The 13,557-nt window shown below is 48.7% G+C and overlaps 1 protein-coding gene across 3 annotated transcripts in view; it reads left to right on the top strand.

The window, feature by feature from the left end:
- Positions 1-9,317, top strand: part of FAM81A (family with sequence similarity 81 member A) — a 79,742-nt gene extending 70,425 nt beyond the window's left edge. For 2 of the 3 annotated variants that reach the window (XM_058665764.1, XM_004578035.2), the window contains exon 9: positions 268-414. In XM_058665764.1, coding sequence (XP_058521747.1) covers positions 268-392 — 125 coding nt within the window. In that variant the 3' untranslated portion in view covers positions 393-414. Of the gene's footprint in view, positions 1-267; positions 415-9,141 lie in introns of those variants that run through there. The other variant, XM_058665766.1, reaches the window with a different exon arrangement.
- The last annotated feature ends 4,240 nt before the right edge of the window (positions 9,318-13,557 follow it).

The raw sequence follows: 13,557 nt of genomic DNA, 5'->3' as shown, positions 1-13,557 counted from the left end.
TATCAGCAGGTACATGCTATTGCCTTTCCCCATTAGCTATGGTTAGTGTGTTATCTGCCAGGTTCCATCATTGGAATAGTTCCCCTCACTCCCTTGTCAATAGGAGGGATTCCACAGGGAGGTCGTGTGGAATTACTGAGCTCTGTCATTTCCCATCACACTTTTTAGCATCTGTTGATCATCTGTGCCAACATTGACTTGAAGCTATAGAATCTCATATGGCATTTTTTTTTAATTAACACTTGTGAAATTTGCCTCTCCCTAAAGGGTTTACAGCCATCTATGAAAGCATAGGATCCCTCAGGCAAGTTCTCGAGACCAAGATGAAGCTGGACAAGGACCAGCTCCAGAAGCAAATCCAACAGATGCAGAAGCCGGAAGCTCCCGTGTGAAGGAGCAGGGACAAGGACCTGGGGGCGGCGGGGGGGGTGCCAGCGGGGCTGCGCCAGCGGGGCTGTGCCAGCGGGGCTAGGAGCAAGAGACCTCTGTGGCCAGGCCGTTACTACATCCAGCACTGTTCCACCCAGGGCGTGCATGCGCCAAGAAACGTGTTTTCATGGGTCTAAATGTTTCCTCTCCCCCCACCAATCCCAGGTCTTGAAACAAATCTCTCTTGAAACGTTAAATACATGGTCTGCCACTTTATTCCACCTCTCTAAATGCAGTGCTGCCCCCTTCCCCCAGGTGAAAAAAAAAGGCTTTTGTCTCCTTCGTTTTATGAATGAAAAGACTTTGCCGTTTTTCTCTGATGCTCAACACTCTAGCCAAGACCAGTTGCTGGTTTTTTTTTTTTTTTTTACTGTCCTGATGATGCTTTTTTTTTTTTAATTAAGAAATGAATGAGTGGTCACAGGCGTGTGTTGCTTCTCACCCTAAATGAAGAGAATGTCCCAAGAGAATACGATCCAACTTGGAGTCCGTATTTCGGTTTTACTCTTGTATGTGCGTGTCTTATATTGATTATCTTTCTGTATATCTTCTTTGTCTTTTGTAAGGGGAAGAGATTTAACTCTTGGGGAGAAAACTCTATCATTTATATAGTGAAAATAGTTTAAAATTGATAATTGCCATAATTGCAAATTAAACGGAAACTTAAGACGCTTAGATAAAGCAAGGCACAACATTGGATCACATGTCAGGTTTTAATATTTAAAACTATTTTTGAATTATGCACAGCCTATATAGTGACAGCCATACAGTTAGTGATGGGATGGTGGTTTACAGTCTTTCAATTGCACAATTTCTTATTCATTAATCAGAATGTAAGAATTTTTTGGCTTGAAGATCTTTCTAAATGTTTCCCAAATTGGCACCAAGTGCTAGGTTTCTACCCACCTGTTATAAGTGTATTCTTGTGCCTTGGTTCTATCACGTCAATGCACTGTACCCTACAAAAGTTTTGCAGACAAAATAGGCAGCATGATAATGCATCAGAACCATGATGTAAAAATGGGATCCTATGTATTTTTTAAAATGTTCTGCAAATTTTATCACTGTTAAGACATGTTCAGTATTAATGGAATAGAAATTCCTACTTTTGTATGGGATCAAGACTCAAATTGATACTGCGTTTATAACACTGTCAACAGATTTTCGTCTTGCACCACTTTGTAGATAACAGGTGTCTTATTTTCAGTCTCTGTATCTGCTTAGTCTTAAAAATTGGCGACAGAACTGTGTGTTCACCTGTGTGTGTGTAATTACCCATAGTGAGGCGCACTGTGTTAAACTGAGAGGTTACCCCAGGACAAAGAATAGGAATATTTAAAAGTTTCAAAAGACTTTTTATTTTATTTGCTTGTTTGCCAAGGACTCAGGAAAATTTAAAAAAAAACAAACATTTTCTATTTTTAGGATAAATCATAAATAGAATATAGAACTGGCAATTACTGTTTACCCATGCAAAATATGCTGCTGAAGTGCACAATATTTTACCATCCATGGCTTGACAAATAAGAAAAATTTTGTTTTTTAAATTGGGACATGCAAGGGTTATATAAGGAATATGCCATCCAACACGTTTTCCTTATTCCATTCCAAAGCTTTTCATCTGCATATAGTGAGGCTACTTAATTTCACAAACAAAAGCTAAGGCTATTTGGCAGTCTGAAAGTGAATTGCTCTTTATGGTAGAGTGAACCACGTGTCTTGTAGTTCTCCACATGTACGCGCAGGCTCAGCGCAGTGGGCCACGCCCCCCCGGCATCTCTTGCTCTGAGGTCTCTGAGGCAAAGGATCAGCACACCTGGGCAGAGGGACACAGGGGACAGGGCCTGATGCAAAGCAGGGGATGCTTGGCTGTGGGCTGGGTTTCTCGGGTGCTTCTGACCTTACCAGGCCCCTGCCATGAGCTACCGTGAGCTACCACCAGAGGGCTCCACCTGGCTACTTGTTGGATTTGCCTGGGGCAATTAAACTATTGATGCTGAGCTGTGGTGGTACCTGTGGAGTCAGGGTCTTGCAGAAGGTTGGGGGAGGCCCGCCCAGGTGATCCCATGAGCAGCTCAGGTGGGGACCTGCCACGCTCCAGAACTCTTCTCACCAAAGCTTAAATGAGAATCCGCTTCCCCGTTTTTTCCTTTCCCGGAAATTTGCAATAAAAAGAATAAAATTTCCAAACCAATGTGGTGTATGATTTTTAAGTGGAAACTTAATGAGATCAAAGCCAATAGGAAAGGCTTCCCTTCGGCCTCTGCATAAACCCGCTGGCAGTTGTGATAGAAAGTACTGGTGTCCCTGTAGGCACTCTGGCGTCTGGGGTTTCCCTGGGAGCTGCCCTGCCGTTGTCAGGAATGTGCCAGCTGAACATTTCTGGCCATGTGCTGTGTGCCTGTTCCCCGTGGGTGTGAACTCCTGTCATTTTAAAAGTGACTTCACTTCCCTGTTTTGCAGATAGGAAAACAGAATCCTGAAGGTTAAGCTGCTGATGACCTACAAGTTAAGCAGTTTGCCCGTTTCTACAGCACATAAATTGGGGTTACGATTCAAGCCGGGCAGCCTATATTCCACAGTCTCGGGGTCCCCCTGTGCACTATGCTATGACTGAACACCCTTCCTTTCCTCACGTAACTGACCTGCTAGGCCAGCAGATCCAGCCCTGTCTCCATAGAACCCATCTTATATTTCTGCTGTCTGCTTACTTTTGCCTTATTTTAAAAAAAATACTTGTTTTATTTATTTGAAAGGTAGTGTGGCAGAAAGAAGTATCTTCCATCTGTTGGATCACTCCCAGATGTCTAGAGCAGGTGGGGCAGGTCAGGCCAGAGCCAGGGACTCTGTCTGGATCTCCCACATGGGCGACAGAATCCCAAGCATTTGTGCCATATGCTGCTGCTCTCCCAGGCGTCTCTGCAGGGAGCTGCATATGAAGCGGAGCAGCCAGGACTTAAACTGACCCTCTGGACCTGGGATGCTGGCGTCACTGAAGTGGTTTAATTTGCTGTGCCACTATGCCAGTCCCTTCCTACCTGTTTTTTTTTTTTTTAATATTTTAATTCTTTGGGAGGCAGAGTAAGAAAGAGGAGGAGGAGAAGCACACTGAGAGGGAGGAGAGAGAAAGAGCTTTCATCTGTTGGTTTGCTTCCCATGTGGCTGCAGCAGCCAGAGTTGGGTCAGGCTGAAGCCAGGAGCTTCATCTGGGTCTCCCACGTGGGTGGAGGGGCCTAAACATTTGAGCCCTCTTCCGCTGCTTTCCCAGACACATTAGCAGGGAGTGTGATCAGCAGTGCAGCAGCAGAGACTTGAGCCAGTGCCCCTGTGGGGCGCCAGTAGCACAGGTAGCAGCTTAATCCACTATGCCACAGTGCCAGTCCCTACTTTTCGTCTTGTAATATCCCAGTTCTCAATACCAAAAGGGCCAGTCTTCCTGGCTTCGCTCGGGTCACATAACTTCCTTTTGTTATACCCTTGGAGGCAGAAGAGGTCAGTCGATGTCACAGGATTGTAGGGTCACACAGCCTCCTGCCCTCATCTTATATTTCTGCTGTCTGCCTGAGGTTTGGACCGTGGCTCTGTCCTCTGAGAGATGAGTTGTGTTGGGTAGGTAGAGAGCACAGCGGAAAAGCTGGCTCCACCTAAACTGTGACCATCGCTCCAGGCTTGCAGCCTGAAAGCAAACAAGGTGAATCGGGGAGCACTCGCAATGCCCCAGAAACCCGGTGAGAACTGCAGTGTTTCTGATCCTCCCCACCTCGGTGTGACCTTAGTGTGACTCCTGGTTTTTCTCATCTGCAAAATGGAGATTACAATTTATATTCTGGAAGATTTCTTTTGCTCATTTAAAAGACTGAATTAGAGCAGGAGAGATCTTTTATTCACAAGTTCATTCTTTAGATGGCTGCAACAGGCTGGGCTGAGCTAGGGACCTGGAATTCCATCTGGCTCTCCCACTTGGGAGCGGGGACCTGTGTACTTGAGCCACTTTCCATTGCTTTTCCAGGTGCATTAGCAGGGAGCTGCGTTGAAGTCTAGCCAGTGTCTATATGGGATGCCCACATCATTAAGTAACAGCAGTTTAACTTGCACTACACAGCACCAGCCCCACGTCATCATCATTGAAAAGGGATGTGGAGGGGAGATAGGTGATGTGCCCCAGGATGTGTGTAACAGCCATTTTCCGGTCCACAGCGATCCACCGTCTGCTGGGACCACATATGAGAAGTGGCTCTTAACATCCAAAGGAAGTGCTAGTCCAGCCTGAGCCACAGGAGGGCAGTAGAGCCTGGTTGGAAACGAGACCAGAACAGGAACACCAGGATGCCTCGCTGGTTCTGGTTAGAACTGGTGCAGGCAAGGGCATCCCCAGGCCAGGGCCGAGAGGGGCTGGGTCTCCTGGAAGGGCCTTCTCCGGGAGAGTAGACAGGTAGGATCAGAGGTAGAGGAAACGTCAGCTCCAGGTCAGAAGGGGGCAAGACTGATTTGGTGGCTGGGGGTGCACAACTCCAAGTGGAGAAATGACAGCCACAGCAGATCATGCCATGGCCCACGTGGCCAGCTGGCCTCTGAGACAAACTGGGAGCTCCTGTGGAGGCCAAGTGCACTGATTCAAGAGTGTGCCTTGTGTGCCCCTGACTGTCACCTCCAAAATGAGGAATAAATGCAGCTGACTAGAGCCTCACGGAATGGTGGCATTAAAAAAAAATAAGAAGAAGAAAACTCATTCCTTTAAAAATGTCCTTCAATTACTTTGATTTTATGTGACAAGAGATACCTTCCACCTGCTAGTCCACTCTCTAAATGCCCACGTATGCCAGGGCTGAGCCAGGCCTGCGCGAGGAGGCTGGGATTCAACGTGGTCTCCTAGGTGGCTGGCACCGACACCAGCCACGTGAGCCATCCTTGGCTGCCTCCCAGGGTGCGCGTTAGCAGGAAGCCAGCACTGGACCCCAGGCATTCTAAAGTGGGATGCATCAGTCCCAGGTGGCATCCCAATCACGGTGGCCAACTCCCACCCCTGAGCAGGCGCTGAACATGTATGCTCGTTGGCACTTCTCATTCTGCTTTTTTATGGTCCCATTGATCTCAGAAATTCATTTTGTGTCCTACATGAACCCTAGAGGTCAAGGACCTTTCGGGACATCCAGACTCACGTGTTAAAATTCTGGCTGGATCTCTACAGCGCCGGTTGCTGGAGTTACTCCCAGTCATCCCTTCCTGCGGGCAGCTGTCCCCTCGTGGGGTCTCTTCTGAAATGAGATTATAAAAAGACTGTGGCTTCGTTTTCACTCTCTTTCTCATTACTTGCATGGGTGAAAGCCAGCGGCCCATGTTGTAAGCCACCTGCAGAGAAGCCACGTGGTGTGGTGAAACTCAGAGGCCCTCCACACGGTCTCTGCAAAGGAGCTGACCCTGTCCATTCATCCCATGGGCTTGAGCTTAGAAGGGCTCCTCCTGCCCAAATGAAGTGCGAGGAGGGACTCTGGCAGACCTGTGTACACACATGTTCTTGGCAGCATGGTGCCCAATAGCTTGAAGTCCATCACGGATGAATGGGGGCAAAATGCAGCACGCATATGCAAGGAGCTATGATTCAGCCTTGGAAAGGAAGGCAGTTCTGGTGCAGCTGCCGTACAGATAGACCTTGAAGACATCATGTGGGGTAAAATAGACCAGTGATAAAGGGGCAAATACTGCGTGACTCTCTTTACCTGAGATGCCCAAAACAGATGCATAAAAACAATAAGTTGGTTTCTAGGGGCTGGGGAGTAGCAAGTGGGGAGTGAGTGCCTGCTGGAAACAGGAAAGATGTGAAAGCTGTGGAGGCTAGAGGTGGTGGTGGCCTAACTCAACACGTGGGAGGCTATGAGCTGCGCGCACTTAAAAATGGTGGCGATGGAAGATTTGTTTGATCTCCCACTCCACAGGGGGTTAGAAAAGGAAATGCCTCCGAGCTGAGCCTTCTGATGAGGCTGCGGCTCCAGAAACCTGGCTGGTGCCTCCTGACGGCCTCACCCTTGGACCAATCTCCGACGCACAAACACCAACAAATGCTCGTTTGCTTTAACTGAGTGTCCTGTAGGGTAATCCATGATATGAGGCGATAGATGTTAGCACTGGGAACCCCAGTAGATTATGTAGTAAAAGGTCATTTTGGGGAGTGCCCCAGGTTACACAAGCAGGAAATGACTGGGGAAACACGCCATACGGCGTTAGTTTCTACACTCTAGTGTCACAGCTAGCATTTCCAAGGCTTCTAATCTGGTATGCACTGCTTTTCCACTGTATGAATAGAGAGAAGTTCATGGCTGTTCAAGACCATCCAGTGAGGTCATGGAGGAACAAGGATTGGTATCCATTCCAAAGCTGGGGCTGCTGTCTGGCTTTGAGATAAGAAAATGAATGCCTGAGACGTGAAGGGATTGGCTGGTCCGCTGTCCCACAGCTCGGAAGCAGAATGCTGTGTGTCCCCTCTGCTCTCCCAGTGCAGTGAGCACAGCCTCGGCATTACCTGGGACATGGGTGGGAATGCAGATTCCCAGGCCCCCTCCTGCCCTCCTAAGCCCCAAGCTCTGAGCTTGGGCTCAGCCATCTGTTGTTAAAGTTAACACGTCTCGCAGCTGATTCCAAGGCAGGGTAGAATTAGAGCATTGTTAATCCGTGGTGTGCCATCTACTGCAGTAACATTTATTCATGTGAGGCTTTTTTTTTTCAAACAGGTCAGAGGTCTTTATTTTTGGTTTATTTATTTTATTCTTATTTATTTGAAAAGCAGAGCAACACACACACACACACACACACACACACACACACAGAATAATCTTACAAATGCCTGTTTACCTCCCAAATGCATGCAACAGTGAGAGTTAAACAAGGCTGAATCCAGTGGCCAGAAAGTCTTTCTTTCCTTTTTTTTTTTTTTTAAAGAAAGGTAGATATACAGAGAGGAGGAGAGACAGAGAGGAAGATTTCCCATCCACTGATTCACTCCCCAAGTGGCCTCAACGGCCAGAGCTGTGCTGATGTGAAGCCAGGAGCCTCTTCCGGGTCTCCCACGCAGGTGCAGGGTCCCCAAGGCTTTGGCCCTTCCTTGACTGCTTTCCCAGGCTACAAGCAGGGAGCTGGAAGGGAAGCAGGGCCATCGGGATTAGAACCGGTGCCCATATGGGATCCCGGTGTGTGCAAGGGGAGGACTTTACTGCACCAGGCCCGCAGCCAGGAATTCTACCCAGCTCTCCACATGGATGGCAGGGAGCCAAGCACTTGAGCCATCACCTGTTGCCTCCAAGGTGTGCTCTAGTAGGAAGCTGGGTCAGAATTCTAGGCTCTCTGACCTGGGATGCAGGTAACCCGGGAGCAGCTTCACTCGCTGCAGCACACTGCCTGCCCCTCTTTTACTTATTTTTGGATCCCTGGTTTGCCATAAACTCTTAAGGGCCTAGTCCCAGTAGCCTGGGTGGCCCTCCATCCATTCTCACACGGTGTACCTTTAGGGGTGGAGCAGCCTGGAGCTGCAGCGGAGCCAGGTACCTGTATCTTTGGCATGCTTGTGTTTCTGGGCCTCTTCCTTCACATACCCTGAGAAGCAGTTCTGGCTGCCGGAGTACTCACCGTGCTCTGCTTTTGCCTCGACTCACTTGACATGGACTCTCCCCTTCGTGCATTTACATCAGTGCCAATAGCATGCTGGCGCCTCTTCCGGCTTTGTCACTGTGCATGCATTCTGGCTTCAACAGGGCATTCCTGTTTGAAGATGGCCTGGTCTCTTGATGGATCTGCAAGCAGGGAGAACGCTCTGTGTTCCAGAAGGCCCAGGGAACATGTATCAGGGTCCTTTCCTCTTTCCCTTCATCTTCCTCATTTTGGTAAAATATGGGAAGATGGTGTTTCCAGATCCAAGTACAGGGCTATTAGAATTGAGATATAAGCCATTCAGAGGAAATCCATTTTTAGGGGCTGGTATTGAGGCATAATATATACAGCCATATGGGTACCAGCGTGGGTACTGACTGCTCCACTTCTGATGCAGCTCCCTGCTAATGTGCCTGGGAAAACAACGGAAGATGAGGGCTCCTACCATCCATGTGGAAAACCCAGGTGAAGCTCTGGGGCTCTAGGCGCCAGCCTGGCCCAACCCTGGCCATTGTTGCTCTCTGGAAAGTGAACCAGCAGATGGAAGATTTCCTTTCTCATTCTCTCTGTAACTGCAACCAACTTTCCAAATAAATCTTTCAAAAAAAAAAAAGTTATTTTGCAAGTTGTGCTCTCCTAAGTTGCAGTAACCACATTTCAGGTGCTCAGTGGCATGTGGGAAGTGACTTTAGTATTGTTCTGTGCGGTTGTGTAACAGTTCTGTGATGTCAGGAAGCTCTATTAGGGAGCAGGTAATTGGCCTGGAGGCTGGGCTGCTGGTGAGGCGCTCTCACCCTATAGAGAGAGCCTGGGTTCACGTCCCAGTTCGGTTCTTCCATCTTCTCGCTGTTGTACTTCTGGGGAGGCACCAGGTGCTGGCTCAGGTCCCTGGCATCCATGTGCAAGAGCTGAGCTATGTTCCCTGCTCTTGGCTTTGCCCATGGCTGAGCTGGCCGCTGCAGGCATTTGGGGGAGCAGGCCAGTGGAGGGAGCTCTGTCTGTCTCTGTCCTTTTGTCCCCAAACAATAAATACAACCCTGTTGGGCTGTTAACTTCCTCCCGTTTGGATTCCAGACCTGTCAACAACCTTGCGTCTTCATCCATGGGCCTCAAATGAGCTTTGAACTCAAAACTTCCTTCCAGCTTGGTCCCTCTCACGGATACCTTCCCAGGCCTGTACTGATAATATGTTGTCCCTAAACGAGATGAATAAGCTCCGAAGATCTGCTGTATAGCCCTGTATTGTCAACAATCATGTATTGTGCACTTCAAATTTGTTAAGAGTGTAGATCTCATGCTGTGTGTCCTTCCACAATAAAATGCAATTTTCAAAAAGTTTTTTTTTTTTTTATTGTATCTGTCAGTTCTGATCAGTAGATAAAAGTGCCTGGAAGATTGTGTGGAGAAGAGTCCAGACTCAGCAGGAAGAACCAGGGTGTGGTAACCCTGGGGAGGACAGCAGCCTGTGTGCTGAGTGGCTACCAGGAGTGCCCCTGGGCATGCTAGGTGAGCAGGAGGCCTGGCAAGGGGTTGCTGGCAGGGCCCTGGACTGGTCCTGAGGCTCCCTGACAGGCCTGGTTAAAGGTGGGGCACAAAAAGGCACTCACCCTGGGAAGTTTAGAGGCCCCCAAACTCTGTCATTAAAATTGTATACAATAATTTTTTAAAGATTTATTTATTTTTATTGGAAAGGCAGATATACAGAGAGGAGGAAAGGGAGATCTTCCGTCTGCTGATTCACTCTCCAGGTGACTGCAACGGCTGGAGCTGCGCTGAACCTAAATCAGGGGCCAACTTCTTCCGGGTCTCCCACACAGGTGCAGGATCCCAAGGCTTTGGTCCATCCTCGACTGCTTTCCCAGGACACAGGCAGGGAGCTGGATGGGAAGCGGGGCAGCCGGGGTTAGAACCAGCGCCTATATGGATGGGAGCCCAGCGTGTAAGGTGAGGACTTTCGCCGCTAGGTTACCACACCGGGCTCAATTGTATACAATAATTTAAGACATTTATTTATTTATCTGAAAGGGAGAAGGAAAGAGACAGAGACCAAGGTCTCTGATCCATCGGTTCACTCCCCAGATTCCCACAACAGTCGGAGCTGGACCGGGGCAGAGCCAGAGGGACCCATGTCCTTGAGCCACTGTCAGCTGCTTTCAGGAGTGTACATGAAAAGGAAGCTGGCGTTAGAAGCAAAGCTGGATCTCAAACCAGGGACTCCAATATGGGTTGCAGCCCCCTTTTAATTGCTGTACCAAACACTTGCCATTATTTGGTGTAAAGATAAAAAGGAAAGATTGGTATCAAGTATGCCTGAGGCAGGTGGGTCTTTTATGCAGCCATTATGGTGGTGCTGTGGATACCCATGTCCTGTATTGGAGGGCCTGGCTTCAAGTCTCTGTTTTTATTCCAGCTTCCTGCTGGTATGTGCCGGGGGAGCAGCTGCTGAAGGGCCCTGCCACCCCTGTGGAGTTCCTGGCTCCTAGCTTCAGCCCGGCCCAGCCCCAACTCTGGTGAGCATTTGATGGAGTGAACCAGTAGATGGAACATCTCCAACTGCCCCTCTGCTTTTCACATGGAAATAAATTTACAAAGTTCACAGCAAGCATTGTGGTACAGCAGGTTGGCTCACTGCTTGGGATGAGTGCTGATCTGAGCCCTGGATATTTGGCTTCCAATCTAGTTTCCTGCTAAGGGATCTTTAAAGGCAGGGCTTCAGGCCCCTGCTACCCAGGTGGGGAGTGCAGATGAGACTCCTGCTTTTCACCTGTCCAGCTCTGGCTGTTGTGGACACTCAGGGGGCTGAGCCAGTGCGTGGAAGAGACCTCTGCTTTTCTGTTTCTTTCACTCACTTATTCCTTCAAGTTGATGAAAAAAACACATTTTTTAGGAATGTAAAAAATTGTATGATGAACAAAAAATCAAATCCTGAAGGACAGACCTGACTGTTGTGTTGGTCTTAGTGCTATTTTTTGGAAATAAGGGTCAACAAATAGTACACATGCCCCCACCAGGTCTTTATGCAATCTTGTGTAAAAGCTGAGAGCTTCTTTATCATAATTTTCTGCGGTAGAGTAATTTTGAATTTTGAAAATAATATCCTAAAATATTCAAGTTGATAGTAGAGGTTTTAGCTGTCGCTTCCTTCTGTTCCACATTTGGATGGCTGTTTTACTCCCCTGGTCCAGATGTGCCCTCACCCCAACCCAGCCGACGTGTGGGGCTAAGTTCAGTGGAAGGCTTCTCAGATTGCTTTAGGTAATCTCGGGTCTGTTTCTATCCCTAACTGCCACGTTGTGTTGCATTTTCAAACTTGTGACTCAGTTCTTTTTGGAACCAAGTTGGGCCACAAATGCAGCAAAGATCTGACTCTCCCGGGATCGGTCAGGCATCCTGTGATTTGTCCAGGAGAAGAGTGAGGGGAGCGTGTGCGTGGATCCCGCCTTTGCTGCCACCATCTGGAAGCAGTGGAAACGTGCAGGGAAGAAGCTTCACAGGCTAAGGCAGGAAATGGATTCGTACACAGGTTACAAGTGGGCTTTTCAGGGGCGTACGCACCGTGGTATGAGAAACAGGCTGTAAGTGCAGCATCAACAGCACCCACCCGTGAACAGCTGGACAATGTCCTGTCCGTTTTTCATTCTAGCAAAGCGGCGGAAGGTAAACATGTAAGCGAATAGCAGGTTTGGTGGTAAGAGCTCTGGGATGAGCTGGCAAGGACCAGGACAGGAGGCAGAGTCAAAACTGAGGAAGACTGTGCCAAGCAGGTGTCTTCTGAGCCGAGCAGGTGTCTTCTGAGCTGAGCAGGTGTCTTCTGAGCTGAGACTGAATAGAAAGGATGGTGGGGTCGGGGGCAGAGCCAGACTGATGGCTGGGAGAACACTCCAGGCAAGGAGCGCGTGCAAAGGCCCTGGGGGCAGAGCAGGGCTTCATTTAATGGTCAAATCAACCAAATGTGTGGCTCACACTTCATGGGTGATGGTCAGAGGGAGGGGCCTCCTTAGAGACCAGGTTGGGTCAGCATCATGTTCCTGGACATTCTCCTCACCGTACCAATGAACTGCCTCCCATGTTATCATGGCATTTATTCATTCATTTGAAAGGGAGGGGGCGAGTGAGATGGCCCATCTGCTTGTTCACCCTCTAAATCCGTGAAGCAGCAGGGGCTGGGCCAGACCAAAGCCAGAAACCTGGGATCAATGTGGGTCCACTGCATGGTGGCAGAGACCTAACTATTTGAAGTATGTCTTTGCAGGAAACTGGAAGGTAGAAGTGGGACCCAAGTCCACATATCCCATATGCAATGTAGGTTCCTAGGCAGTATCCTAATGGCTACCCATGCACTGTGTTCTTTCTGTGTTCCTTCCCCCCCCGCCCCCCGGCATCCTCAAGATTGATTTATTCATTTAAAACTTAGGGTTACAAGGAGAGAGAGAGAGAGAGAAAGAGAGATATCTTATAACCACTGGGTCACTCCCCAAATGGCTACAACAGCCAGGGCTGGATGAGGCCAAAGCCAGGAGTTTCTTCCGGTTCTCCCATGTGGGTGCAGGGGCCCAAGCACTTGAATTGTCTTCTATCACTTTCCAAGTTGTGTTAGCAGAGAGCTGTATCAGAAGTGGAGCAGCCAGGATTTGAACCAGTGCCCATATGGAATGCCATGTCACAGGTTGTGGCTTACTCAGCATTGCCAAAGTACCGACCCCTTCAGTGTGGGCTTAAAGATGTTTTGTACTGGACTGGCATTGTGACAAGGTGGTTGAGCCACCTTCTGTGGAATGCTGAGTGCTTATTCAGCTGCGTATCTGGGGAGAGATGCAGGCAGACAGGGCCAGGCTCCTTACCACTGTCATGAGAGAAGCACACAGGAAGAATGAGGAAAACACAAGTCGCCCCCTTTTTCTCTGAAGAGTGAGTTGTGGTGCTTGCCTTGACACATTGACATGTTTTTTGTGATGATATAATTCCATACGCTCAGGGATTTCTGCTTCCACCCTCCCTAGCCCACCATTTCTTTCTACCCCCATTTTATTGCAATAGTATAGTCCTTCAGCAACAGTCTCGAGTCCATCATTCTGCTATTTAAGTATACTGTGATACTGTTGGGTATGGGCAATGGTAGAAAGTCCAGCATCCTATTGTCAACACATATTTAACAGTTTCACTGGGACTCTGCCCTTCCCATCCCCTCACCCACTCACTGATCCCTCAGCCGTCTCAGTAAGCTTTGCCTGTCACGGCGCCAGCATTACTGCTCTTGCTAAGGTTGCCAGACAATACCCTCAGGTACCGTTTGAGTTATCTTCACTGAGCACCTCTGTGCTTGGGGCTGGAGTTTCTGTGGCCCATGAAGCGGCCTCATCTCCACGAGTGTTCTGCTCTTTACTCTTGAACCTGGAAAGCCACCGTTGTGATGGATATGCTAATCACGCAAAGTGAAAGAGACTAGCACAACTGTCGGCAGTGGGCTCTCAAGCTTGATTACAATCGCCT

Source organism: Ochotona princeps, chromosome 6 (assembly GCF_030435755.1).
Source record: "Ochotona princeps isolate mOchPri1 chromosome 6, mOchPri1.hap1, whole genome shotgun sequence".
NCBI classification, from domain to species: Eukaryota; Metazoa; Chordata; class Mammalia; order Lagomorpha; family Ochotonidae; genus Ochotona; species Ochotona princeps.
This window is presented reverse-complemented; position numbering and strand designations above follow the sequence as displayed.